The 25,367-nt window shown below is 40.2% G+C and overlaps 1 protein-coding gene across 3 annotated transcripts; it reads left to right on the top strand.

Moving 5' to 3' along the window:
• Window positions 1-1,324: 1,324 nt before the first annotated feature.
• On the top strand, window positions 1,325-24,634 carry CYBB (cytochrome b-245 beta chain). Of its 3 annotated transcripts, XM_028727400.2 has the most exons (14): window positions 1,325-1,498; window positions 5,021-5,067; window positions 6,580-6,675; window positions 8,818-8,928; window positions 12,182-12,266; window positions 13,918-14,063; window positions 15,906-16,096; window positions 17,471-17,600; window positions 18,113-18,205; window positions 19,752-20,005; window positions 20,769-20,931; window positions 22,534-22,680; window positions 23,698-23,822; window positions 23,904-24,634. In XM_028727400.2, exons 4-14 carry the CDS (start codon window positions 8,869-8,871, stop codon window positions 24,028-24,030), a joined length of 1,521 nt encoding a protein of 506 aa, XP_028583233.2. In that variant the 5' UTR covers window positions 1,325-1,498; window positions 5,021-5,067; window positions 6,580-6,675; window positions 8,818-8,868; the 3' UTR covers window positions 24,031-24,634. The 3 variants fall into 3 exon arrangements, with proteins under 3 accessions (XP_028583233.2, XP_077783511.1, XP_028583234.2); XM_077927385.1 differs by lacking the exons at window positions 1,325-1,498; window positions 5,021-5,067 and adding an exon at window positions 4,335-4,973; XM_028727401.2 differs by lacking the exons at window positions 1,325-1,498; window positions 5,021-5,067 and adding an exon at window positions 5,096-5,295.
• Window positions 24,635-25,367: the final 733 nt, after the last annotated feature.

Raw genomic sequence — 25,367 nt, 5'->3', positions numbered from 1 at the left:
TCCATATAGCTTTTCATAATGTTAACACTACAAAAACAAAAATCCAAAGGTTATGTGTTACATCTATGCCTCTCATACCTCAATCTCCTAGGCTGACAGAAACAAATTGAATTTAAGGAGCTAAAGGCCAACGAGAAACACACTCCTCAGTAATCAAAATGCAGTTTCAAGCTTCCCGAAGGCTACAATGAAGCTTAATTGAAGAATAATTGCTTTACAGGAGTCCAAATTTAGGCACTGCACCATCTTAATGTTTTTTTTTTTGGGGGGGGGATTAGTGTCTTTACAGCAACATCACAAGAACAGGTATAATAATCTCCAGTTCACAGATCTCCAACTAAATGTGACATTTAGTTATACAAACAACAGAAGCTTGTAAAGCAAAGTCCAAGGTAATTTTAAGCAAATAAGGTTTCCCTGCCGATGGGCTGTTGCTGTCACATGGCAACTGTGAGTTGTGCTCTGAGCCTGGAAACAAAAAATAGGCTACTGTATATGCTTTATTCAAAATGTTTAATTAATCTGCTTTCCCTCATAAGTCCCAGTGTTAGAGCTCAGAAAGCTGCCATCAGGATGTCCTGAATGTTGTTCTGCCTCCTTAATCGGTTCATTTGCCCCCACCCCCGCTAACTTGAGTTCTCAGGTATGCTTCAGCGATTATCATTTCCTTTCTGCATATTTCAGCATAGTCTTCATGTGTGCAAACTAAAGTCCAGACCCATTTCTGACACACAATATTGCATACCTCCCAAGTATGATCTGTAGAATCTGGCTGCCAGACTTGTCCTTGATCCTCCAGATATTCCAGTATGTTTGGTTGGCATTTGTACCTTTAATAAGCAGGAGAAAGCAATCTCCGTTCCATATTTAAAATGTGTGCAGCCCCTGTCCCTATCTTGCTGTTCACCAGGCACTCTTTCTTCATGCCTGGCGTGGAAACACATGACAATCTCCTCCTGCAATTTGTAGGTCCTGTTTCTGTTTCTTTTGTGTTCCTCCTCCCTGCTCTAGCCATTTGGTCTCTTATAAATCATTTATGGGAACTCAGCCAGGTTAAAGATTGAGGGCTCACTGCTTTCTTCCTGTGTGTCTTATTGAGGTGGCAGGGCGTGCTTGAAATTCTAAAAGCAAATGAAAAGGGGACACATTGTATATGAATTAGTAGGGAGAGCAGGAGAGATCAGCAGCGTTGTAAATTTCAGTACTGGGTTTGCTTAAACTCATGCAGCCTATCGCCAAAACCTCACCAATTGTCAAATACAGTAACTGTTCTTCTTGACTGCTTCTAATCATTCACTTTATCTATGCATGATCTACTTAAAACTCTACTTCTTTTCTAGGTCAGGCTGTATTCAACTTTTTTTTACTAAATGCAGATATAAGTACGTGGCACACATTTTACCTCTGAAATGTGTATTTTCTTCAGTATTCTCCTTTAACATAATCTGGAGTCAAGGAGGTGTGGCAGTGAGGACTGACCTCTCTGTGTGGACTAGGGGTGAGTGAATTTGTCAATTTCAGTTTTTCTTAGTTTCTCATTTTCCCACTCTGGAGTTCAGTTCTCTACATTTTCACATCAGTTTGTGATATATATTTTTAGAGACCTCATGAAAATTCATGAGAGTTTTAGTGTGACTTTCTTCTAATATACACATTTCTGCTTAATACGTGCATCTTTGCAAAGCAGTTTTCCCAAATGGACTGCACTGTTGTGTGCTGTTTTAATATCTGCATTTTTGCACACATTACTTGGCCAGAGAACTGCATTGCAAATTTCAGGAAAGTGCAAATATTCTTTTAGAATATTATGTAGATTTGCCTTCAAATGCAAACTGAATCCTATTTCTCCTTATCCCTAGTGTAGACAGAGGGCAGGAGGAGCTGGAACCAAGTCTGAAAAGACTGTCTGTGGATACAGGAAAACTCTGGTTTTACATAACCAGAGAAAGAAAAGGCGGGGAAATTCTAAACAAATTAAAATCTTGGCAATACCCCTCTGAGAGGCATTTTCGTGTGATCAAAGTGTTGCAAAATCAATGTGAATTTTCCATTTGTTACACAAAACTTTCAATCACCACATCTCATTTGTTAAATGAGGGAACTTTCTAGTGAATAGGTTTATGACGGTTACACATGATATGCTGCTCTCTGGACTATGAGGGAGTGGCTGCCACTCAGACAGAGCTGGAAGAGGTGGGAACAAGAAATAAGCGCATTCTTTGACATACATCAAACTTGATCATTGCATTCCAATGAAGAGTCAGTGTGGTGTAGTGGTTAGAGTGTTGGACTAGGACCTGGGAGAGGAGGGTTTAAAACCCGATTCAGTCATGAAGCTTGCTGGGTGACCTTGGGCCAGTCTAACCTACCTCACTGGGTTGTTGTAGGATAAAACAGGAAGTAGGAGAACCATGTAGACCACCTTGATCTCCCTGGGATGCAAATGCAGTAAATTAAAAATATATTTATTTGAAGCAAATTCCATTGATTTTACTAGAACTAACTTCTGAACAGTAGCACACAGCCTGTTTATTTCAGAAGCACTCTTGTGACAACCAATCTAATGTAAATTAATAAATTCATGATTTCAATTTTATTCCATACTGAAGTAGAAAACAATATTTTGATGGGCAGGCTTTGGATTTAAGACTACAAGCTTATGGGGCTTATGCATTGCCCCTAACGTTTGTATGGTGCCTATCAATTTTAGGTGCTCTAATAATAACGAACGCTAAATTGACACGAGAAAGCATTTCAAGCATTGTCTGAAACGAGAGTGATATTTTTAGTTGGCAGCTTAGTTTCTGCCATCTGGCTTTCTTTTCCCAGCTCTGTGGTGTGTGACTCTGTTCTGCTGTCCTCTTGTCTGAGAGAGAGAGAGAGAGAGAGAGAGAGAGAGAGAGAGAGAGAGAAACACAACAGTCAATGTGATGGTGACTCCCTGATGAACACAGTAACATACAGCTAGAAACAAGGGGAGCTGTCCTGGAGAAAGGCAGTGTGCTCTGCTGCCTCCCATCCCCTGCCCACTGCCCTGAAACTTCGGTTCTTGTTGAATACCCTGCAGTTCCAACCATCCATGTAGACCAGTGGAGGGCAGTGAAGAGTAGAACCATGCAGCAAAATGAGGATAGGTAGCGAATCATTTAATGAGCTGCTAGATCAGCATCTTACATTAATTTCACTGTTTTATAGTGCTGTTCCTTAACACTCCATGGCCAGTTCAGTTGTCTTTTTCTCATAGTAAGTAGACCCACTGGATTTAATGAACATGACAAAATTAGGTCTGTTCGTTTCAATGGGTCTATTTTGAGTAAAACTTAGTTGAATACTACCCTGTGTGCCTCACATGCATTATCTTTGTAATCCATACAATGCAACTATGTACTTAGGCCAGTTATATAGTGTATCAAATAAACAGCATCATATTGTCAGATAATGCATCTGATGAAGCAGATTGCGGTCAGTGGGAGCTTATGCGATAATAATACATTTGTTCGCTCTTTAATGTGCTGCAAGGTTCTTCACTTATAAACCCTGGGGTGGAAAGAATGAGGATAGTGGTTTGTTGGGTGCAGTAAGTTTATGGCCCAGTTGAGAATTGTAACATCTCCTGCCTCATGCTGTTAACTATTATGCTTGCTCTCTTGCAGGTTTTGTTTCTGTTGCAGGCTCAGGACAAACACTGTACAAGTGTTACATGGGATCTCAAAATTGCATCTGTGTGCCAGCTTTTCTACAGCAGATTATAATGTGCAGTAGTTCTTTAGACTGCTTCTCAGGCAAAATATGCCCCCCAAAGTGGTTTCCATATTATTTGTTAACACATGCACGATACAATATAATATTAAAGCTATTTTATACACCCATTTCCTCCACAGCACTATTAAAAGACAGTGTGAGTCATACAATCATAGTGATCAGCATAATTATAATATTTCAGATCCAGACTATAATACATTCCTTCAGCCAAAGTCATAATTAGCCACTAAAGGCCATGTTTTGTTTTGTTTTGTTGTTTTGTTTTGTTTTTAATGTCTTTTTCAAAGCAGAAAGGGGTGGAGATCTGATATCTTGCTTACAGACACATCACAGCAGATACACCGGCAGGCACAGAGTCCCCTTACCCTGCTCCTCAGCTGATGCTTCCAGATCAGCAGAGGAATTAGGCATTGCATTTTCCTCTCCATCACAGCACTTTGGCTGGGGCAGTTGTCTGGTTGCGGGGTGGGGGGGGTGGGGGGGTGGGATGTCTCGGAGGCCCAGACCTGGCACCTAGGGCAATTCAGCCTCCACAACTGTGGATCCATTTATATGGATGTGTGTATTGCAGGAGGCTACTTCAAATTCCTGGGAAGTAGACACTAAGAAAAATTCCTTTGTGCATAAATGAAGGTGCAACAAAAGTAGAATTCAGAAGATTAAGTTATCTTGTCTCTCACCATTGTTCTGAAGCTCAGGGTGGAGGGAGACAGGGAATTAAGCAGTGAACTTGCCTGATATAACAAATTATCAGATGACAGCAGTTCCCAGTGTTGTACTCAAAAGTTTATATCAAAATCTGCTTGGGGCTGGCGCAGGGGTTGGATGGTGTTGGATGGTGTGCATAAGGCTGCAGATGGAGGGTGGAGTTGGTGGAAATCCTCTCCCCTGCCCCACACCAAATGAGCAACACAATCCAAGCCATTGACTATAGGAGGAAACAAGCACATTCATTCCTACAATTCCTTTCATTCATTTTACTAATGTGAAAAGGCTGGACATTAGAAACATGTATGATGTATAAATGATTAGCTAATCGCATGCAAACCGAAATAGGGAAATAGGCTGTGGCAAGCCTGTAAGCTTTCACTTCCTGTGGGGGGAAAGTCCCCAAAACTCACATACCTCACAACGATCTGTTCAGTGTCTCTCAGGCAGCGATCAGAATGGGCAACTGGATAGAAAATGAGGGACTTTCCATATTTGTCATTGTAAGTACAATAATAATTTTTAATAAGACTATTTTTCTTTCTTTCAGTGATTGCCATTGGCTTATTTTCATGCAGACCTCTTCATCAATAAAAGGTGTTTTTTTTAAAATATATATAAAAAATTAAAACAAAGGCATTGGGTAGTATCCAACTACATTCCACTCTGAAATTAATGTACCTCAGTGGATCTATTCTGTGTGTGACCAGCATTAGATACACATCCTTAATGTGATGGAAAGCAAGCATTCAGAATGAGGAGATTCATCAAAAGGCTTCATAAGAATGTTTGGTCTGTGAAAAAACAACAACACTGAACTGAAATGTAAGAAAATATTGTAGCTTTTAAAAATATTTAGTCAGTTTAGCTTGATCGAAGGCAATCAATAAATAACAAAATATTCAATTGGAAGGGGCGGTAAACTATGTTAGGCATGGAAACCACAGCTTACAGAAGTCTTACAGAAGTTTTCTACCTTTCTGACGATGTTATTGATACTACCTTCCAACCAAAAATCCATTAATGCGATTAATTCAGCCATGGGTAATAGAAGGGGCTCAAAGTCTCAGAAAATAGAATTATGTACGAACTTTTAGAATCTGTGTTGTACACGGATGAGTAGCTTTAAATACAATTTTTGTGTTATTGTACAGTATTTTCTTTATGCATTTGGTTTTAAATATATGTAACCTTTGTGTCTGTTTTGGAACTGAACATCACTTTAATAAAAAAATTCTTACAAAGGTGATAAATAAATGGGGGGGGGCTACATTGCACATGAAATATATACTATCCCTAATTTGTAATTTACCACTTACATTTTTAAAAATGTTATTAAATAATAATCTCATTGTTTAATATGCACAGTGATCACATGGAACTGATAATTATCAGACTGTTTAGATTATTCAAGTTGAACAAGAATTGATGTCAAAATTCCTGAGATGTTCAAACTAGTTTTGACAAATCTTTGAAAAGTTGTGCTCGTCTCATGTTAAAAACTAGTATGATTTATGACTGGAGAAAGGGGTACTTACTAGAACATGGAAGATTTCCTCATAACCATGGGTGTTTCAGGGCTAGTTCCACATTTGACAAGCCTTCTGTAAAGTTTTCTCTGGAGAAAGAAATTTCTGCATCAATGGGCTTCCTAGGGTGGCAGCGGGGTGGCCTTCCATGCCAGGAAAGTTGGCACCAGCATTTAACAACACCCTTCATGTGGCGATGCTGTGTCAGGGGGCATTGTTGAAAATGCAAATGGCTACTCCCCGTCCCAGCTCCTAGGGCAGTTGTCAGTGCAGTTGAGGTCCTAGCTGATTCCCAAGGGTATTGTGAGCATTTCCCTTTGCCAAATAATTTTAGGAAATTAATTTGATCCAGTTCTGATCATTTGTTCTGTATTTTATGTTGTTTCAGTTATTTTATTGTACGTTGCCATGATTTCTTTTTTAAATGAGTGGGTGGTTTATAAATAATAATATAATAATAAACACTCTGTTCCCTAGGAAGAACAGACTCAAAAGTGTTCCAGTTTAAGTGTTCCAGTTTAAACTCTTGATTTCTCAGCAAGTGAAAATAAATTAAGATCATACCTTTTTTTCCCTTCAGATTGTGTGGCTGGCTATAAACATCTTCCTCTTCTGGTGGTACTACTTGGTATATGACCTTGGAAGGGAATACATCTATACAAGAGAACTTCTTGGGGTAAGTACTAGATGCTTATTTACTTAGGTCCAGTCGCAGATGACTCTGGGGTTGTGGCGCTCATCTCGCTTTACTGGCCGAGGGAGCCGGTGTACAGCTTCCGGGTCATGTGGCCAGCATGACTAAGCCACTTCTGGCGAACCAGAGCAGCACATGGAAACGCTGTGTATTTGCTATACACTGATGTATATTTACTGTACCTCTGTCAAAAGAATGTTAATTTATGCTGCATCTCAGGCCTCCTTAACTGGGTGTAAGTAAGCCACATTGAATTCAATAGGACCTACTGCTGGGTTAGACACAGACTCCATCTGCACTAGACATATGAAGCAGTATCATACTTTTTAAAATAGTAATGGCTCCCCCACCCCAACTGTAGTTGGTTTCCAGGCAACTCTGAGAATGCATGAGAAATGTGAGGAAAAATTGATTGACATGACATCATATAACCTCCCTGTAAACAAGTTGGGATAAATGACCAATAAACAGGTAATCCTAGAGCAATCATGGTTTCAACTTGACTATTCAAAAATACAGCAGTCCGGTATGTTCCCACCCATTCACTTTTAAGCAATCATAGAAGTTCCAGTATGGCCACTTCCCTTCCTTGCTTCCATTTCCCATTTTCTTCTCTCACTTCTTGTCAGAATCAACTACCAACTCAGCTGTGACTCTCAAAAAGATGTTTGTTATTTGGAAATGACTGTGGTGATTTGGCAAGGCCTCCAGACATCAGTTGTAGGAACATTATGCAAAGGTTCACCTTCATGATTCTTCTAAGATCAAATTAGATGTTGTTGGTCTAGGCAACTCTTATCAGACTCAGCTAGCATGGCCAGTGGTCAAGGATTATAGGAGCTGTAGTCTCACAATAACTGGAGGGCCACAGGTTCCCCATCCTTGGTGTGGAGACTGTATTTTTCAATTTTATCATCTTCCAAAACAGTTTTCAATTAAAAACTAAACAAACAGAAATATCACACTTAGCATATGAAAATATTTCCTGTCCAAGTATCTGTGCTATTACAGGTTTAAGTTCCCCAGTGGGACAAAAATAAACCAAACAGAGAGAATAAAATTCCTTCACACGTACTCACTCATTCCAAGCTCACAACACAAGTTATATTTTAAACAGGGGGGGGGGGGGCAGGGTTGACCCCACTGGTAAGCAGAGTGAAGTAGCTTATTTGGGGCAATATGAAAGGGAAGCAAATTATTAATTATTTTATTATTACAGTGGTACCTCGGGTTACATACGCTTCAGGTTAGAGACTCCTCTAACCCAGAAATAGTACCTTGGGTTAAGAGCTTTGCTTTAGGATGAGAACAGAAATTGTGCGGCAGCAGCGGGAGGCCCCATTAGCTAAAGTGGTACCTCAGGTTAAGAACAGTTTCAGGTTAAGAATGGACCTCCAGAATAAATTAAGTTCTTAACCCGTGGTACCACTGTATTATGTATTCACTCACAGTGAGAGTAACTTTTGGAATTTTATGCCTCAAGTGCCAAAAGTAACTTGGCCTGCCTTGGGTACTGTATACCTTGACTTGGGGCCTGGGTGTCAGGAGGGGCATTTCTGCCTCAGGCAGCAAAATGTATTGGACTACCTCGATGGGGTGAACTTCAAGGTACATCAAAATGGAGTGCAAAGAAGAGAAGGGATTTTGGGGGGTGCCTGGTAAGATCCCCCCCTTCTGCTTAAGCATGTGCTTTTAGTTATTTCCCTTCCCATCTCAAAAGAAAGGTAACTTTTCTTTTGAGGTGAATACTGTAAGGAAATGTTTCATTCTGGGCTCACTTAAAATGAATTCACCCCACCAGTTGAGGTGGCAATTTACCAGCTAATATTCTGGCCTCCATGAGAGGTATGGAATTCACCTGTGGTAGCCAGTTGACTAGACGTGTTATCTTCTGCTAAATCTGATCATGTAAATTAGCTTTCTATAAACCATTTTGCAATAGACGATCTGTCCTTCCATTTAGTCCAATTCTCGTTTTCTTCACATTCATATATACTGGTCTGGCATCCTTAACGTTGGTGCACCTGGAACATAAAGGTTCAGATTAGTTTTCTACCTCTCTTCCAATTTATTCTTCAGATAATGCTGCTTAGTTAATTTGAATCCTGTTGTCTTACATTTTAGCCTTTCCTGGCCCTGGCCCGGGCACCTGCAGCATGCCTGAATTTCAACTGCATGCTGATCCTGCTTCCTGTCTGTCGAAATCTGCTTTCCTTCCTCAGAGGCTCCAGTGCGGTAAGATGGAGAAGTATTTTCCATTGCTAGTGATAGTAAGCAACCTACAAAATTGTGCTTGTTCAGTGCAACTTTTGTTACAATGAATGAAGTATCTGTGAACATATTCACCTGATCTGTTTCTGTGATGAAAGTATGAGAACATTCAGTGTTGATTCATATTTCTTTCTGTCCTGTTGACACAAAATGCAGGAGAGCTTTCAAAATATGTTTGTTCCCTGTCAAGAAAAACTCCAGATATTACTGCTTTTAGACAGTTGGCTTCACACACTGACAGCCAGCCAGGACAGAACGGGGGCAGGGGGGCTACAATTGTTGAAATGGGACCTACATTTCCCATTGCCCTGGGCCTATTACGAGCTGTGCATTGCCCTGCAGCCAGCATGCACAGAAAGGGAAGCTGCAATCACACTTTGCTGGCAAGTGCACCAGCATGTTAAACATTAGCAGAAGGCAAAGGTGGGGTGGTGGCCCAATCTTCACCTGACCTTCAGTAGATTGCATCATTCAACCTTACTGAGAAGCAGAGAGGGAGTGGTGAAGAAGCAATGAGGTTGGTGCAGTGCAAATCAGAGGTCAGATGAGCCCCGCTGCCCCAGTGTGCCATCCACTACTGATAATAAACTTTTGAATTCACAAGTTATGTTTTTGGATGCAAAGGTTTTTTTATATAAAAAAACAAGAACAACCCAACAACTTATATTCATACCTTTAAATGTTAGTCTGTGAGAATTCTCTGTCACATTATTTTGGAATGCCAAGGGTGACCTTAAAGTCAGAAATATGAAACAGGTAAGAAAAATACATTGGACTGTTTTGATTACAGTGCTTTCCAGAAGAGTGGTGTGCTTTGATGGATTCTTCTCTTAGGCAAAAGGAATTCTCTGCCTGATAATTAGGCAACATTTGCCTGTAACTTGCGCTGTAATGTAATAAGCACCCAGCATCTCATGGGAGTCCAGCCACTGTGGTTCTTATAGGAAATAGTATTCCTGCCTCATCACTCTTTCTTCACTTTATTCCCTTCCCCACAATTGTTTTGATTACTTTTGAGCTTGTTAAATCTATCATTAACCCAGGACTGACACACATAAATTAAGAAGTCATATATAAGAAAGCAAACATGCTCAGTTCATCAACAATGATGTCTTCATTACAAAAACAAATAGATCAGCAAGACCATGCTAGTTGTATCAGCTACTGGTAATGCAAGCTCCACTGCCCCCATGAGTGGGCTTCCTCATTCACTTAAGTGGTGATATCAGCTCTGCATACAGAGGAACACACTTAGCAAATTTAGGAAAGAAATTACTGGATTGGATCAAATATGTCCATTCTTTATAAGATAGCGTAGCAAAGAAAGAGAAAGTCATGCACTGTGTTTGCTTTTTTTGTTTTGTTTTAAGCCTTCATTTTTCCAGCGTCATCTTGAATTAAAAAAGACACAGTACGCATTTAACTTAGCAGAGTTACATGGAATAAGATTCTTCTTAGTTTTAGCAAAGCAGCTTCTAATACTATTGACCATAACAGCCGTATTACTCAATATCTGTCCAAGCTAAATCAGGGAACAAGGAACTTCCTTTACTGGCAGAACTATGGGGAAAATAGCTCTTTTTCCAATCTTGGGGATTAATTTCACTTCTACTTTCACAAGTAACTTCTAAATTTTCCAATAAGATTTTCTTTACTGAATGAGACAGAAGCAGAAAAAATGGCTACATTAACACCAAATATCCACCCTCTCAGTTTCTCATTTGTTGCTCAGTCCTTACAATGCATGGGTTGACAAATTGTGGCCATTCATTCAGCACCCTGTCTGTTTGTTTACTAGATTTTGATACCACCCTTCAACAAAAGGTTCTAGGCAGGTTTACAGAGAGAAATACAAAAACCATTACATAAGATACAGTTCAGACAGTAAAACAACAAGGAATCAGCTGATATATAAAATCATAGAATCATAGAGTTGGAAGGAACCCAAGGATCATCTAGTCCAACCCCCTGCAATGCAGGAATCTCAATGAAAGCATCCATGGCAGATGTCTATCCAACCTCTGTTTAAAAACCTCCAAGGAAAGAGAGTCCACCACCTCTTGTGGGAGTCTGTTCCACTGCCGAAGAGCTCTTAACATCGAAAAGTTTTTTCGAATGTTTAGTCGGAATCTCCTTTCTTGTAACTTGAAGCCATTGATTCGAATCCTACCCTCCAGAGCAGGAGAAAACAAGCATGCTCCCTATTCCATGTGATAGCCCTTAAAATATTTGAAGATGGGTGTCATATCTCCTCTCAGTCTCCTGATATATGCAAAGTTAATGGTAGTTAAAACTGTTATCAGAACCTGCGAGGATCGAAATGTATTTGCCTGGCACTGTGAAGAGAAGAGAGGTACCTAGGGAGACTCTGTAGAGAGACAGTTCTATCTTGGCCACAACTGAGATAGTTCATTCCTCAGCTGCCACCAGCCTCAGACCGGGAGGCAAGGAGCCCTGGAGGATGGTCTTTGTCCATCAGCAGGTTCATATGGGAGAAGGCACTCCTTTAATGTAAGCATGCACTTTAAAACAATTATCAGCTATGAGTGAAATATCAGTTTGTTATGTTTCCCAGCAAGGGATGATTCTGCATTGTGATGAAAATCCCCATTGGAACTCTTTAGGAAAAAATATAATCTAATTCAAGACTGAATAATAGTGCATGAATATAGGCTTTCATTTTCTTACTTCAGTATTTGATTTTACAAAGCATCTTCTTTTAATTAAGATATAACGTCGCTGGTATGTATTGGTTACTTCACTCCCCCTGCCCTGCCAAGGTGGCAGAATAATTTATTCTGAAAAGGTGGGAATGTACTGCTTCTTCACTGTTTTTATAGTAAAATTTTGAGTCAGAGGACATGGGAACACTTGCTGGCTTCTCTGGCTTGGTGAATGCAGTTTTTTCTGAACCCCCAGCTTGGAATCTAGAATAAGCAAGCATACTCTCTTGCAACAACTTCATCTCCATATTACATTGTTAACATACCAAGCTGGTTTTTAGCCACTTTGTTGTTGTTATTATTCTAGCAAGAAATAGCTTTGTTTATCAAATTGTATGTTCACACTTCTTTCACCAACGGGATCTCTGCTGAAACCTGGTAGTATGCAAATAAATGTATGTAATCAGTTAAAGGCAGGTAAACAAATGGTTTGTAGCCTCAGAATTTTCCAGGCTTAGGTTAATCTCTTCACACTTCCTCTTTTAAATCGCTAGTGCTGCTCAGTACGTGTCAGAAGACAGTTGGACAGGAACCTCACATTTCACAAGCTGGTGGCCTGGGCGATTGCACTCCATACCAGTAAGTGTTCTGAAACTCTGCATTAGGAAGAAGCATTGTAGGTTTTAGTGACTCCTATGAGTATAGCATTTTGCATGAAGAGTTCAGAAAGTGAAGGGTCAGAAGGTGAAGGAAGGTGTCAGTGGAGTTGTTTCTAGAAAATATTGGAGCTGGGAAGAAAGTAAATAATAAGGACATTTATTTATTAAGTGCTGCAAGTCACCAGAGCTTGATTTAAACCATTAAAAACATAGGAATCCAGACCCTCCATAGCTATTTCCATCACATTTAGAAATACAAAATGAAGGGGGGAGGGAGAGGGTGGGGACCCAGATACATGCCCACTAGGCCGTACTCTCACACTTACAGTTCAGCGGGTTCAGTGCTTTAGCACTAAACTGGTAAAATCAGGAGGTTTCCCCTACCTTTGTCATGTCATATTCCCTGCACAGTACGTAAGTGCACTTGTTCACTCTGAAAGTTCTTATTCTTACTTCCTTTCACTTCTGCCTAAGACAGACACCTGAAAGTCCCACTGAATATTATTAAGTGCTGAGGTCTAATTAAAGCTGTATTGCTGACAGCTGTGGTGGGCAGCAGATGTTGGGGGGGGTAGAGCAGAAACAGTTTAAGAACCAATGGCTGTAATCATATGTCTGTTTATTCTGTTTTCATAACTTCTCCCTGTTAAATTCCACATGATGGACCATCACATGATGTAAAAGCCACTTATGGAACTATTTTGAAAGATAGGGCAAGTTTAGTGCTCATTTCTGTGCTACCTCCTTCCAGGAAAAAAATCTTGTTTGTAAATAGTATGGAAATAGGTGCTAAACTTGCTGGAAGTGACTTTATGGTTGTGCAAAAACTTAATATAATGTGGAAATGCACAGTTAGGGAAACATTGTGAAAATGGAAAAGCCATATTAATGCAACCTAAGAATACCAAGGTTTGTCACTTGTACTTTTTCCAAATCTATGTTTCTGAGTGAGATGGGAGCAGAACTAAGGACTAAGTTAACACCAAATATTCTCATTCTGCCCAAATGGTCTTTGGGCTGTCCCTCAATCCTTACAGCACAGGGTTTAACTAATTAATCTGTTGAAGGGCCACAGTCAGCATCGCCAGCAGTCAGGGATGGAGGAATTAAATTGCAAACTCATGGAGCACATCTACTTTGTGGACAAGATAAAAGGCTGCACATTTTCTACCTGCAGTAACTGATAAGAGGAGAAAATTCTTAAAAGAGAATGCTGTGCCTTGTCAGAATTTTGAGGGTTTTTTATGCTTCCATTCATTTAAGTTTTGTATAAGTTTATTCAGATTTGCATGAATTCATTTCATCTCCTCCCATTTTACTTTTAAAAATTCATTTAAAATAGGAACAATCTTTCGTTTTGAAAGGGGCATGTCATAACATCTGTCAGGAAAAATAGGTATTTGACATTTGCTGTCTTGTGGTTTATTTAGATCTGATTAAACTTCTGTTGATGTCACCTTGTGTTTGTTTCATATTGCTATAAATTTATGTTTTGTGATTGTCTGGTGGCCAGATACAAACAAATGAATCTGAATTGTAGCCCATGACATCTGGAGAGCAGCACTTTGGCTACCCCTGTACTACATTATTCTCACACTTTTTGTATATGTTTTTATGTTTTTATTTTTAAGCAATCCATACAATTGCACATTTATTTAATGTTGAACGGTTGGTGGATGCTCGCACTGAAGAGCAAAGAACCCTTAAGACTGCGCTGTCTGATTTGGGGGATATTCCTGGAGACTCTTACCTGAATTTTGCACGATCTAAAGTTCCGGTAAGCAATCATATTTCTAGAGAAACAATTAATTGGTGGTGGTTGCAGAGAGATAACTTTATTTCCTTCTGCAACTACTGCTGTTCTGTTATAATGCTGTTTGCATCAAAACAGACTTGGTCACCCTGATTGATGACCATCAGGGGAATGTGACCCTGTTAGTTCTCCTTGACCTCTTAGCAGCTTTTGATAATGATGACCATGATGTTCTTCTGGAACGACTCAAGGAATGGGAGTTGGGTGTACTTTATTACACTGGTTCTGCAGGGTTGCTACCAGAAAGTAGTACTAGGAGACCATTGATCAGCACCATGGCTTGGGGACTGTGGGGTCCCACAAGGTTTCATTCTGTCTCATCTGCTAATTACCATCTATAATATGAAATCTTTGGGAGCTGTCATCCAGGCATTTTGAGCAATGTCATCAGTATTTTGGTGGCACACTGCTGTATCTTTCCTTTCCACTGGAATCATAGAATTGTAGAGTTGGGAGGGATCCAGAGGATCTTCTAGTCCAACCCACTTGCAAGGCAGGAATCTCAATTAAAGCATCCTTGACAGATGGCCATCCAGCCTCTGCTTTGAAACCTTCAAGAAAGGAGAGTCCACCACCGCTTGTGGGAGTCTGTTCCACTATCAAACAGCTCTTACAGTCAGAATTTCTTTCTGATGTTTAGTCAGAATCTCCTTTATTGTAACTTGAATCCACTGGGTTCTAGTCTCAGGCACAGGAGAAAAGAAGCTTGCTCCATCTTCCATGTGACAGCCCTTTTGATATTTGAAGATGGCTATCATATCTTCTCTCAGTCATGTCTTTACCAGGCTAAACATACCCAGCTCCTTCAACCACTCCTCATAAGGCTTGGTTTCCAGACCTCAGGAGAGTCTGTGAAGATGCTGGACAAGTGTTTGGAAACAGTGACATATGGGGGCAATAACCTGGAACTGAATCCTGATAAGATACAAGTGTTGTGGGCATATCTGGGAATTAGATGTCTGTTCTGCACCTCCCTGAAGGAACAGTTTGGAATCTGGGAGTAATCCTGAATTCTAACTTGTCACTTGTCAGTTTCAAGTGGCTTCAGTGGCTAGGGAGTGCTTATGCTAAGCTTAGGCTGGGTCTCCAGCTGCAGCTGTCCCCAGATAGCCTGGCCTCAGGTATCCATACTCTAGTAACCTACTTGCTTGGACTATGGTAATGCACGCCCCATGGGGCTGCCCTTGAAGACTGTATGGGGGCTACAGCTAGTGCCAAATGCAGCTGCTAGGTTGCCAATGCACTGGGGCCAATTCAATGTGTTAGCATATAAAGCCCTAAATAGCATGAGACCCAAGTAGCTAAGAGAGCACCTCCACTGATATCAGCCATCTTGGACCCTACAGTTAGAAGGTGGTGCCTTGTTGATGGTACTACCGCCAAGGGCTCCCCACACGGCACTGACAAATGACAAGGACTTTTCAGTGGTGGCTCCCCATTTGTGGAATGCCCTCACTGGTGAAGTGCATCTGTCACCAACATTATTAACTTTCAGGAGGAATTTGAAAACGTTCCTGTTTGCCTAGGCATTCCTGAGATTACTGGATGAGAGAATGTTTTAAAGTGTACCCATTTTCAGATATCTTAACTGTAGCTTTTTAGAATACTTTTTATTTTAAAAGATTGTTATTATGTTTGCTGCTCTGCACTCCTTGGGGAGGAACAGCAGGAAATATATGTAATAAATAATCATAATCAATTGTTTTTCATGTAGAACTTTATTCCCTCCGCTGTCTTGAAGAAAGAGATGCTGCACAATTCAGTGGTGAAATATTTGCTTATGTTCCCATACTTTTCTGTTCACAGAGCCCTGTGGGCTGTCTCAATGTAGCATTCACAACCCTGGCCGGCCTCACTGGTGTTATCATTACACTGTGTCTAATATTAATTATCACATCATCTACTAAAACCATTCGAAGGTCATACTTTGAAGTATTTTGGTTCACCCATCATCTGTTCATTTTCTTTTTTGCTGGTCTCGTCATCCATGGAGTTGGGTAAGTATCTATTTATTTTGATACTCCACTAAATAACTAGATGGAGGTGGAGTCAGAGTACCTTTATTAGGACTAGCTAAAGATCACAGAACAATGAATTTGTTCTCAGGATTCAGTCAGAGAACTCTTCTTCCAGCTAAATGTTAACAACCAGACATAGGAGCCAACTCCTAGGGGCTAAGGTCCCTTCAGTCTCTCCTACAAAATATTTGAGGAGGGCACCCCCCCCCCCAGCTGATGTGCATTGCCATTCAAATGGGGTGGTGTGCTGTGTCTTTTGATTGATTATGTAGGTGGGGTTTATTTGGGCCCCCCAATATTTTATTCACGTTGGCAGATAAGGAGGATGATCAGTGCACTTACTGAGCTGAAATGAAGCAAAAGCTTTCATTGACAACTGTCCAGTTCATCAGACATATACACATGGTTGCAGGAGATCAGAAGGAAATGAAATGCAGAAAGCACACATAGTGATCTTTATTCTGCTACTAACAGTGGCAATGCACAGGCACACAAAAAACAGTCATTGACATTCTGATACAAGTTAGACAACGCATGTAGAAAGATAAAATTATTTGTCTTGACTTAATCCACAAACGATAGAACCCCTCTGAAGTTTCTTCAGGGAGGTGGAAATGTTCCCACTGCTGGTTTTTTGATATTGCCATTCTGATTTCAGATTTGGGTCAATTTATTCTTTTGCATAGAGAATGACCTGTTTGTCATATGTAGAATGCAGAAGAGCATTGTTGGCAGATAATGGCATATATGACATTGGGAGATGAGCAAGCGAATGAACCTCTTAACTTGTGGGGGACATTATTAAGTCCTGTAATAGTGTTGCCAGAGTAGACTTGGGGATATCATTACAGGACATTATTATTATTATTATTTCCCTCACCCTTCATCAAAGGGTTCCAGGATGGGTTACAGCAGTTCAAAAATTCAATCTTATAAAGAAATCAAAACATATTATGATCATAGGAACAGGGTGGGCCCTGAAAACAGCTGCCTCAGGTATCAAAGGCCAGGGTGGAAGGAGAATCTAATAATGTCATCCACAACCTCAGAGGTCCATTCATTTGCTCATCTTTCAGTGTTGATATATTCCATCGTCTACTACCAATGAACTTCTGCAGTCTATATTCTTCATCAATCAAAGAATGCATCCACACTGCAGATGATTTGAACTAGGATTTGTGTCTCGGAATTAACCTTCCTAAAATTACACATTACAAAAAGCAGAACATACATGCTATGCCTATAAAATAAAACTGAATATATTTTATGTTATGATATGAAAGTAATTACTTTTAATTTTGGTTATTATCCATTATCAACATTGCTCATGTTGATTTTTGCTGTTGTTCCCAGAAAAATTGTACGTAAACAGACTCCCGATAGTTTGAGTGTCCATGATCCAGATACCTGTGCCAAGAATTACACCCTCTGGGGGGAAATACCTTCATGTCCTAAACCACAGTTTTCTGGAAATCCTCCTATGGTATGATCTGTTGTTTGTTTGTTTGTTTGTTTGCTTGCTTGCTTGCTTGCTTTAAAAATCTAGGCACTGAGACCATTGAAGATCTTAATGGGAATGTTTAGCAGTCAGATTACCACCAGAAAGGGCAAGAGTAATGTCAATAGATCAGGGCCTAGCCAGGTCAAGAATTAGTCATTCTCACACATTCAGTAAATTTGTATGTATTTACTGATGAAAAGGAAAGATATAATAGATGTGCACTTTCAAGAGTAACTCTAAACATTAGATGAAGGGTAAGAACTCTCTTAACAGGAATAGATTTTAGAAATCAGCGCATTGTGAATGAAGTAACTTCCTAAAGAGACAAAGCACTTGCAGAAGTTCTTGTGAACATTGGCTGTGGTGCAATGAGCCCTCCAAGTTAATTGCTGAAACCAGTTCCTGCATGCATAATGCAACCTTATATTTATTTAACAGAATTTCATACATTCCTTCCTGTCCTTGCTTGTTAATTCTTCCTGTTCTGTTGACAGACTTGGAAATGGGTAGTTGGCCCCATGATTCTATACGTCTTTGAACGGTTGGTACGGTTTTGGCGATCCCAACAAAAAGTTGTTATCACAAAGGTAAGAGTGATATAAATCAGCTTGCATGTTTCACTTCACTTAAAGCGTTATTCATCCTAGAGTTACCACAGAGTAACTCCAGGATGATAGGAAAGTCACCTAAAGTTGATAGGAATGTCTCCTAAATTTCAGAATTTGTTATCTGCATTTACGCGGTCAATATCTGTAGAAAAAAGAACCATTGCTCTATTATAGTTTTCATTAAAATGTACATTAAATTTATCTGAATGTTACAGTCCTGGGGAGAGACTAGTCCCTCCAAGTGTCCCTATTTTCCAGCGACAGTCCTGGTATTACAGAACACATCCCAGTTTCTGACTTGATCCCGGAATGTCCAGTTTTTCCTTAGGACGTCCCTATTTTTATCAAAGAAATGTTCGAGGGTAAGGGAGACGAAGAAAAAACTTCCCTATTGGCTAACAGGATTATGGCATCACAAATTATTTTCCTTAGCTATTTCTAAAAAAGTTTGCACGTATCAAAAAAGGCAGAAAGGAAACCCCAGCAGAATGGCTGCAGTTTGATCAGTAATCACTGGGGAAACTAAACTGTGATGTCACAGTGCTGTCAGCTAATGGAGGGCATTTTCAGTCTCCACTGTTTCCAGGCAAGCCTTAAAGTAAATTTCATTGAAAACTATAGTAGAGCAATTATTTTTGTTCCTCTACTTCCCAAGTATTTAAGTCAATGCAATGATATAATAATTATATTAAAAAATTAATATATATAGATATTGCCAAGTATTGCATGCAGTGCAATATTTTATTGTTGGTGCTGTTTTAACTGTTAATGCTTTTGGCTGCATTTTTATATTTCTTGTCAGCTGTCCTGAACTCCTATGGGAGAAAGGGTAGGCATGAAAAATAAATAGTTGGGACCAAAGGCACATCCAGACTTTTGCTATTTTGTGGGTGGGGTTTGTTTGCATACTGGCAAATGTGGGTTCTTTAACTAAAGAAGATTTGCACAACCACAAAAACCCCTGGACTTTCTGCATTTAGAAATATGCTAGAGAGGATGTCATATAGCCAACCTGCAAATAAATCAGAATGAATTTCAAACATGCAGCTGATGCCTGGACGCAACCTGATACTAATATCTGAGAGAAGAAAAAATCCCTATTTATCCTCCGGAGAAACTGAATCCCATCTTGGTGGAAGGGCTGTAGGTCAGTGGGAGACCATCTGCTTTGCATGCAGGAGGCCCCGCGTTCATTGCCTGGTAGGGCTGGGAAGCTCCCCGTCTGAGACCCTGCGGCAGCCTGCTATGTTCCAGTGCTGGAAATATGCCTCAAAATGTTACAAACCACAGATATAACTTACTTATAAATTATTTACTATATCTAAAGCTCTACAGTTAATCATATATGTAGCACAAGACTTGGAAAGTGTTTGTCTTAAATTCTTCATTCAGATAATTATTTTTAGATTATGGGTTTAGGATTTTGCAACCATTTTTCACAATTCCTTCGGCAAACCCATCCTGATGACCTAATGTAAGCTCGGACCATCCCATCCTTCTGAGAGCTTTACTTCCTGCATCCTAGGTTGTCACGCATCCTTTCCAAACCTATGAGCTCCAGATGAAGAAGAAGGGCTTCAAGATGGAAGTTGGGCAGTACATTTTTGTCCAATGTCCTGCAGTGTCCATGCTGGAGTGGCACCCTTTCACATTGACTTCTGCCCCCGAAGAGGATTACTTCAGCATCCACATACGTGTCGTTGGGGACTGGACAGAACGCTTGTTTCAAGTCTGTGGATGTGACAAGCAAGAATTCCAGGATGCTTGGAAACTGCCCAAGTATGTGCAGAATAAACGTTCTATGAAAATGTTTGCAACACTCTATGTGGATCGGCTCAAGCTGCTGATGTGCTGCAAGTAGTGGCATCACCTTCACTATAGGGAATAGCCAGTGTGTGTTTGTGCTGGCCCATAAAGCTCCTAGGGGCACAAAAGGTCCACAGGATGCAACACAATGGGGCGGAAGGAGTTCTTGCACCATTCCTACCAGCTGCCCACTATTGTCAGTATGGCATAATCACCCTCACATGGCTCAGTTACACTGTCAAGGTCAGTTAGTCCTCGTGCTGAGGTTGAGGCCTCAGACTGACTCAGGGAGATGAGCACAACAATGGCATTGTTCTTACACCAGATTTTATAACCTGCCAGCACAGAAACCAAGCAGAGAGAGCTATCAGTTGCTAGGCTTAGTAGTCTGTTAACCTTAGATCCACACACCACAGTCACTTTGGGTCCTTGCCTGTTCATAAAAACCAGTTTTCTAAAAAGGCACTGTTACAAGATGGGTTCACTCTGGCATAAGTGTACATGCAACCTACTCCTGTGCATGCCTTGGGCTATTTTTGTAGCTGCTCTAACTCCTAGTCCATAGGCTACTCCTTGTCTCAGCATTCATGGGCCAGGACTACCAAGTGGAACTAGTCCCTGAACCGTGCCACTGCAAGATTGGCTTGACTCTGACCTGTGCAACTATTGGATCATTAGAGTATGCATTGGCCAGTCCCAGTTGTTGTTGTTGTTAACTGTGTTCTCACTGTTCTAGGATAGCTGTCGATGGCCCCTTTGGCACTGCCAGTGAAGATGTATTCAGTTATGAAACCGTGGTGTTGGTTGGAGCTGGCATTGGGGTCACCCCTTTTGCATCAGTCCTCAAATCTGTGTGGTACAAATACTGCAATGATGCCTTAAACCTAAAGCTCAAAAAGGTTTGTTCCTGACATATACCAAAGCATGTGACACTTGTTTCCTAGTGCTGAAAAGTGCATGGAAACAGAGATTGGGAAGTATATAAAGACAAGTGTTGGGCTTGATTCAGATCTTTATGTGTGAAAATAGCGCTGTGAAACACTATAAATTATTAGTTTTATGTCCGTATAAACAAATCTGGCCCCTTTCCCATTCTTAAGTCCATTTTTCCACACTTCTGCATCAGCTTGCTTCTTTTTTTCAGTCTCATAAAAAATTATCAGCATTTTGGTGCACTTTTCTCCTAATATGCACATTTTTGTATGTAATTTTGTCCAATGTACACTTTTTTGCAAGCAACTTTCACTAAAATTATGCATTTTCTGTTTTTACTAATTCATACATATTTACAATACTTTCCCCAAATATACATATTTTTGGGTACATTGTTTGGCTGGAGGTATGGCATTGCAAAATTCAAAGAAAAGTGAATTTCAAAGGATAGGTACATTTCAGCTCATGTATGTTTAAGGTGAATTTGCATTAAAGTATGACGCCCAACCCTCTCCCTACTGTTAGTTCATGTAGATACACTTTCACTTCTACATCCAAGCATGGAGAACTGACAGCAGAGAGTCAGCAGCATCTCTACCCCAGTCCCACTCCACAGTGGGTCCCTCTTTATATGCACACAGTGACATCCTCTATCATTTAAAACCTAATCTCTGTAATTGCAAGATCTATTGGAGCATGCAACCAGAGTGCTGTTTTGGGATGAGTATCAACATATTTATTTTTTAAATGTGTGCATACCACGTGCATTCAAAAACAGTGCACAAAATATTAAAACATGCCCCATACAAAAGACAGTAAATAAAATGTCATAATATCAATAAAGTAACAGAAATATGGCTGGCTACTTCCTACAGTGACCAATAATATATGTTGCTGGTATATAAATGCCTTGGGAGGCATTTCTAAACAAGAGTATCTTAACAGGGGTAAAAAAATATAGGATCATAGTTGCATATCTGTTATCAAATACTTCAGATCATAGAATGACAGCCCCAGATTCAACTTTAACAACTATTGCAGTTCCCATTTGTCTTTCCCATAAAGCAGTAGAATTACTTAGCTAGGGGTAATTCCAGAAAAACTTACGGTGGCAAAGACCATTCTTGGTTGAGCAAGCATTTAATTAATGCTTTATAGGATCTTAATATACTATGACTGAAAGCTACGAGAGCAGCACAAAATACTTTTAAGAATGCCTACTACCCCTTGCTACCCATTGGAGTCAGGTCTGAGTTTGGCCCTCACCTTGCCTGAAGGTTATCCTTCATGCTACAGAAGAGGCCACATCTACTCATCATAGTTGCATTGTGCACATGGAATCAGTTCATTTTGAAGGACTTCCTCTACTTCTTCCTAGACAATAAAGGTGGTCACTATTGTAGCCTTACAATAATACTTTACTGTTGACTAATGTGATCATCAGAGGTAATCCAGAGGATTACATTTATGTCTTCGGGGTTTTGGAGCAGGGGGAAAGGAAGAGAATGAAATTGCCTAATTAAACAAGTAATCTAATATGCTAACCAATTCCATCTTGTCCCTTCCAGATTTATTTTTACTGGCTCTGCAGGGACACTCATGCCTTTGAATGGTTTGCTGACCTCTTGCAATCAGTGGAGACTCAACTGCAGGAGAAGAATAATCCAGACTTTCTCAGCTACAACATTTATCTGACTGGTTGGGATGAATTTCAGGTAACTTCCTGCTGTAGTCCTTTCCAAGTAGTTAGATTCTTGGGAAGACAATGTATTTACAGCAATCCTTTGCCTACACCCACCCCAAAAACCCCACGGACACACTTCTGCAAACCTTATTCTCACAGTGATGTCAGATCTAACTCCACTTTTACTGGCTGCCACATGCTGGATTCTAGTTATGAGATGCCACCACAAATATTTGAAGGGGGCATTTGCAATGGCGCACCAAAAGCAGAATTGTGTATGGAATGGTCATGTGGCCCGCTTGCCCATTTGACTGGGAACCAAAATTAACTGCCTTTTCCTAACATTCATTTGTGGCACCAATGGGATTTCTTCCCCATCCCATCAGGAATTGCAGCATGGGGTAACTTGTTGCAATCTCAGGTGTGTAATCACAGCTCTCTGCATGCAGCCCCAATAAAAATAGGGGTGAGTACACTCACTATTAAATAAAGAAAAAGGAAAAAGAAATTCATATAATGAGCCAGTACACAGTTAACATGACATGCAGTTAGTTCCTGAAAAAGAGCTGCCTGTTGGTAATTAAAGGAGGAAATGCATGGGCCAGATTCAAGTACCCCATTCCACTAGCAGGAAATAGTGCAAGGACTCCTAGTAGAGATTTGGGGTTTTCCAGCCTCTCCCCACTGCATGTGGCTCTACATCTCCCTGAAATCTGCTCTGGAGGGTTGCCTGATGGAACAGTCTCCTTAGTGCTACATTGAATTCCACTCAAAGTGTATGGTTGGAAATGCAAAATATTGCAAGTCATGATAGGCCCTCCTCACTCAGTTATTCCAATTTCATATTAGTTCATCTGCTAGAGCTGTGCTGTTCCGCTGTTGAACTCTGCTATTTTAGGAGTATGGGGGGGTCTGTCTCTGTTTCTGTCTCTGTCTTTTATCAGTCTCTCTCTCTCTCTCTCACTCACACACACACACACACACACACTATCACCCTCTGGACCCTACAACTATCTAATAAGGACATTCTTTGCCTTCCTTTTTCCAGGCTGCTCATTTCATGGTGCATCATGATGAAGAGAAAGATGTGATCACAGGCTTGAAACAGAAAACCTTATATGGGAGACCAAATTGGGAGAATGAGTTCAAAACAATTGCAAGTCAGCATCCAAGGTAAATTTGTTCCATAGTGCCTGCAGAATATGGCCTCACTTTTGCTGCTATACTTTATCTGATAATTTCTCTTGCTATCAGTTCCAGGGTTGGTGTTTTTCTGTGTGGACCTGAAGCCTTGGCTGACACCTTAAATAAGATGTGTATTAGCAATTCGGAAGCTGACCCACGAGGAATACATTTCATATTCAACAAAGAGAATTTTTGAACACACTCAAATGTTTGTTTGTTTCCAACGAAAAGCTACATCTTATCCTTTGTATTTGGGCACTGTGGATCTTAATTTTGCTACATTGAGCTCTTGTCTCTCTGGAATTTTTCCAAAAGTTCCACATCTCCTTGCCTTGGCTTTTGCATTCTGTATAATTTGGCAGAAACCAAATATTGCATATTAGACTGCCTTAGGTTATAATCCTATATACACTTATCTGAAAGTAAGCTCCACTTAACTTAATGGGACTTTTAATGAGTAGGCATTCATAGGACTGCATTGCAGGTTTTCTATTTCTGTTCTCATTTATTTTATATAAATAAGATTGAATTGCAAAGAACTAGAACATTTTAAGTATTTGTCACGGTTATATTTTAAACTTCATAAAGGTGCTCCTCAAGTCCTAGTTTCAAGAGACATTCCGCTTTTGTTTTTATTATTTAACCATCACCCTTAATCATTAAAATGGAGGCATGATGTGGTGTCTGGTGTCAAACATATTGCTCAACAGAGACATTGCATATTTTTGAAAGTGGCAAGAGTTCCACTTGACTGAAGTTTATTTTTGGCAAGCCACATAAATAAACATTCCTGCAACTTCCTTCTGCCTCTTAGCCTTCTGATTCAATGTGAACAAATTTAAATGAAAATAAACATTACGTTTCACAGATTTTCTCTCATTTCTACATCATGGAGAAATTCTACAATGATACAAGTTTGTTATATAGTGTCATGCTTAATCCCATATTCTCTCAAGCACACCTTATTTGTTTGACCCTATCACAGTGTGGCAGGCGATTTATGTGGTACAATCATCTCTTACTTTCAAGCATCTGCAACTGTTAATTATGTTCATGCTGCTCATGACTTATGGTTTTGTGGGTCCTGCATATGTCAAACATGATGTTTATTATTACTCAGTTCATCTTTTACTAGGTTCTGGAGCTATCTCCCCAAGAGCCTTGTCCAGTCCCACCTCCCTTTCAGCTTTTAGGGAGCAAGTGAAAAGTGACTTGTTCTTCCACACCTCAAATTTGACATGTGAGCGGTGTCACCCACCAGTCAGTCACCTGACATCACAGTGACCATCACAATGACATCAAGTGACCTGTTCAGTTGATTGTCTGGTCTTGTGAAGCCCCTTTCAACGTGCTGCTTTGCAGAGTGCTTCATGAAGGTCTTAGCAAGAACTGACTACCAGCTACAAAGGTCACTTGATGTTATTGAACAGGGCTTTGCGGGCATCACTGATCAGCAGTGCTTGCAAATCCCCTTTTGGCTCTGCCAGATTTTTACATGCCGCACACCTGATGTAGACAGTACATTAATATAAA

Source organism: Podarcis muralis, chromosome 4 (assembly GCF_964188315.1).
Source record: "Podarcis muralis chromosome 4, rPodMur119.hap1.1, whole genome shotgun sequence".
NCBI lineage: Eukaryota > Metazoa > Chordata > Lepidosauria > Squamata > Lacertidae > Podarcis > Podarcis muralis.
This window is presented reverse-complemented; position numbering and strand designations above follow the sequence as displayed.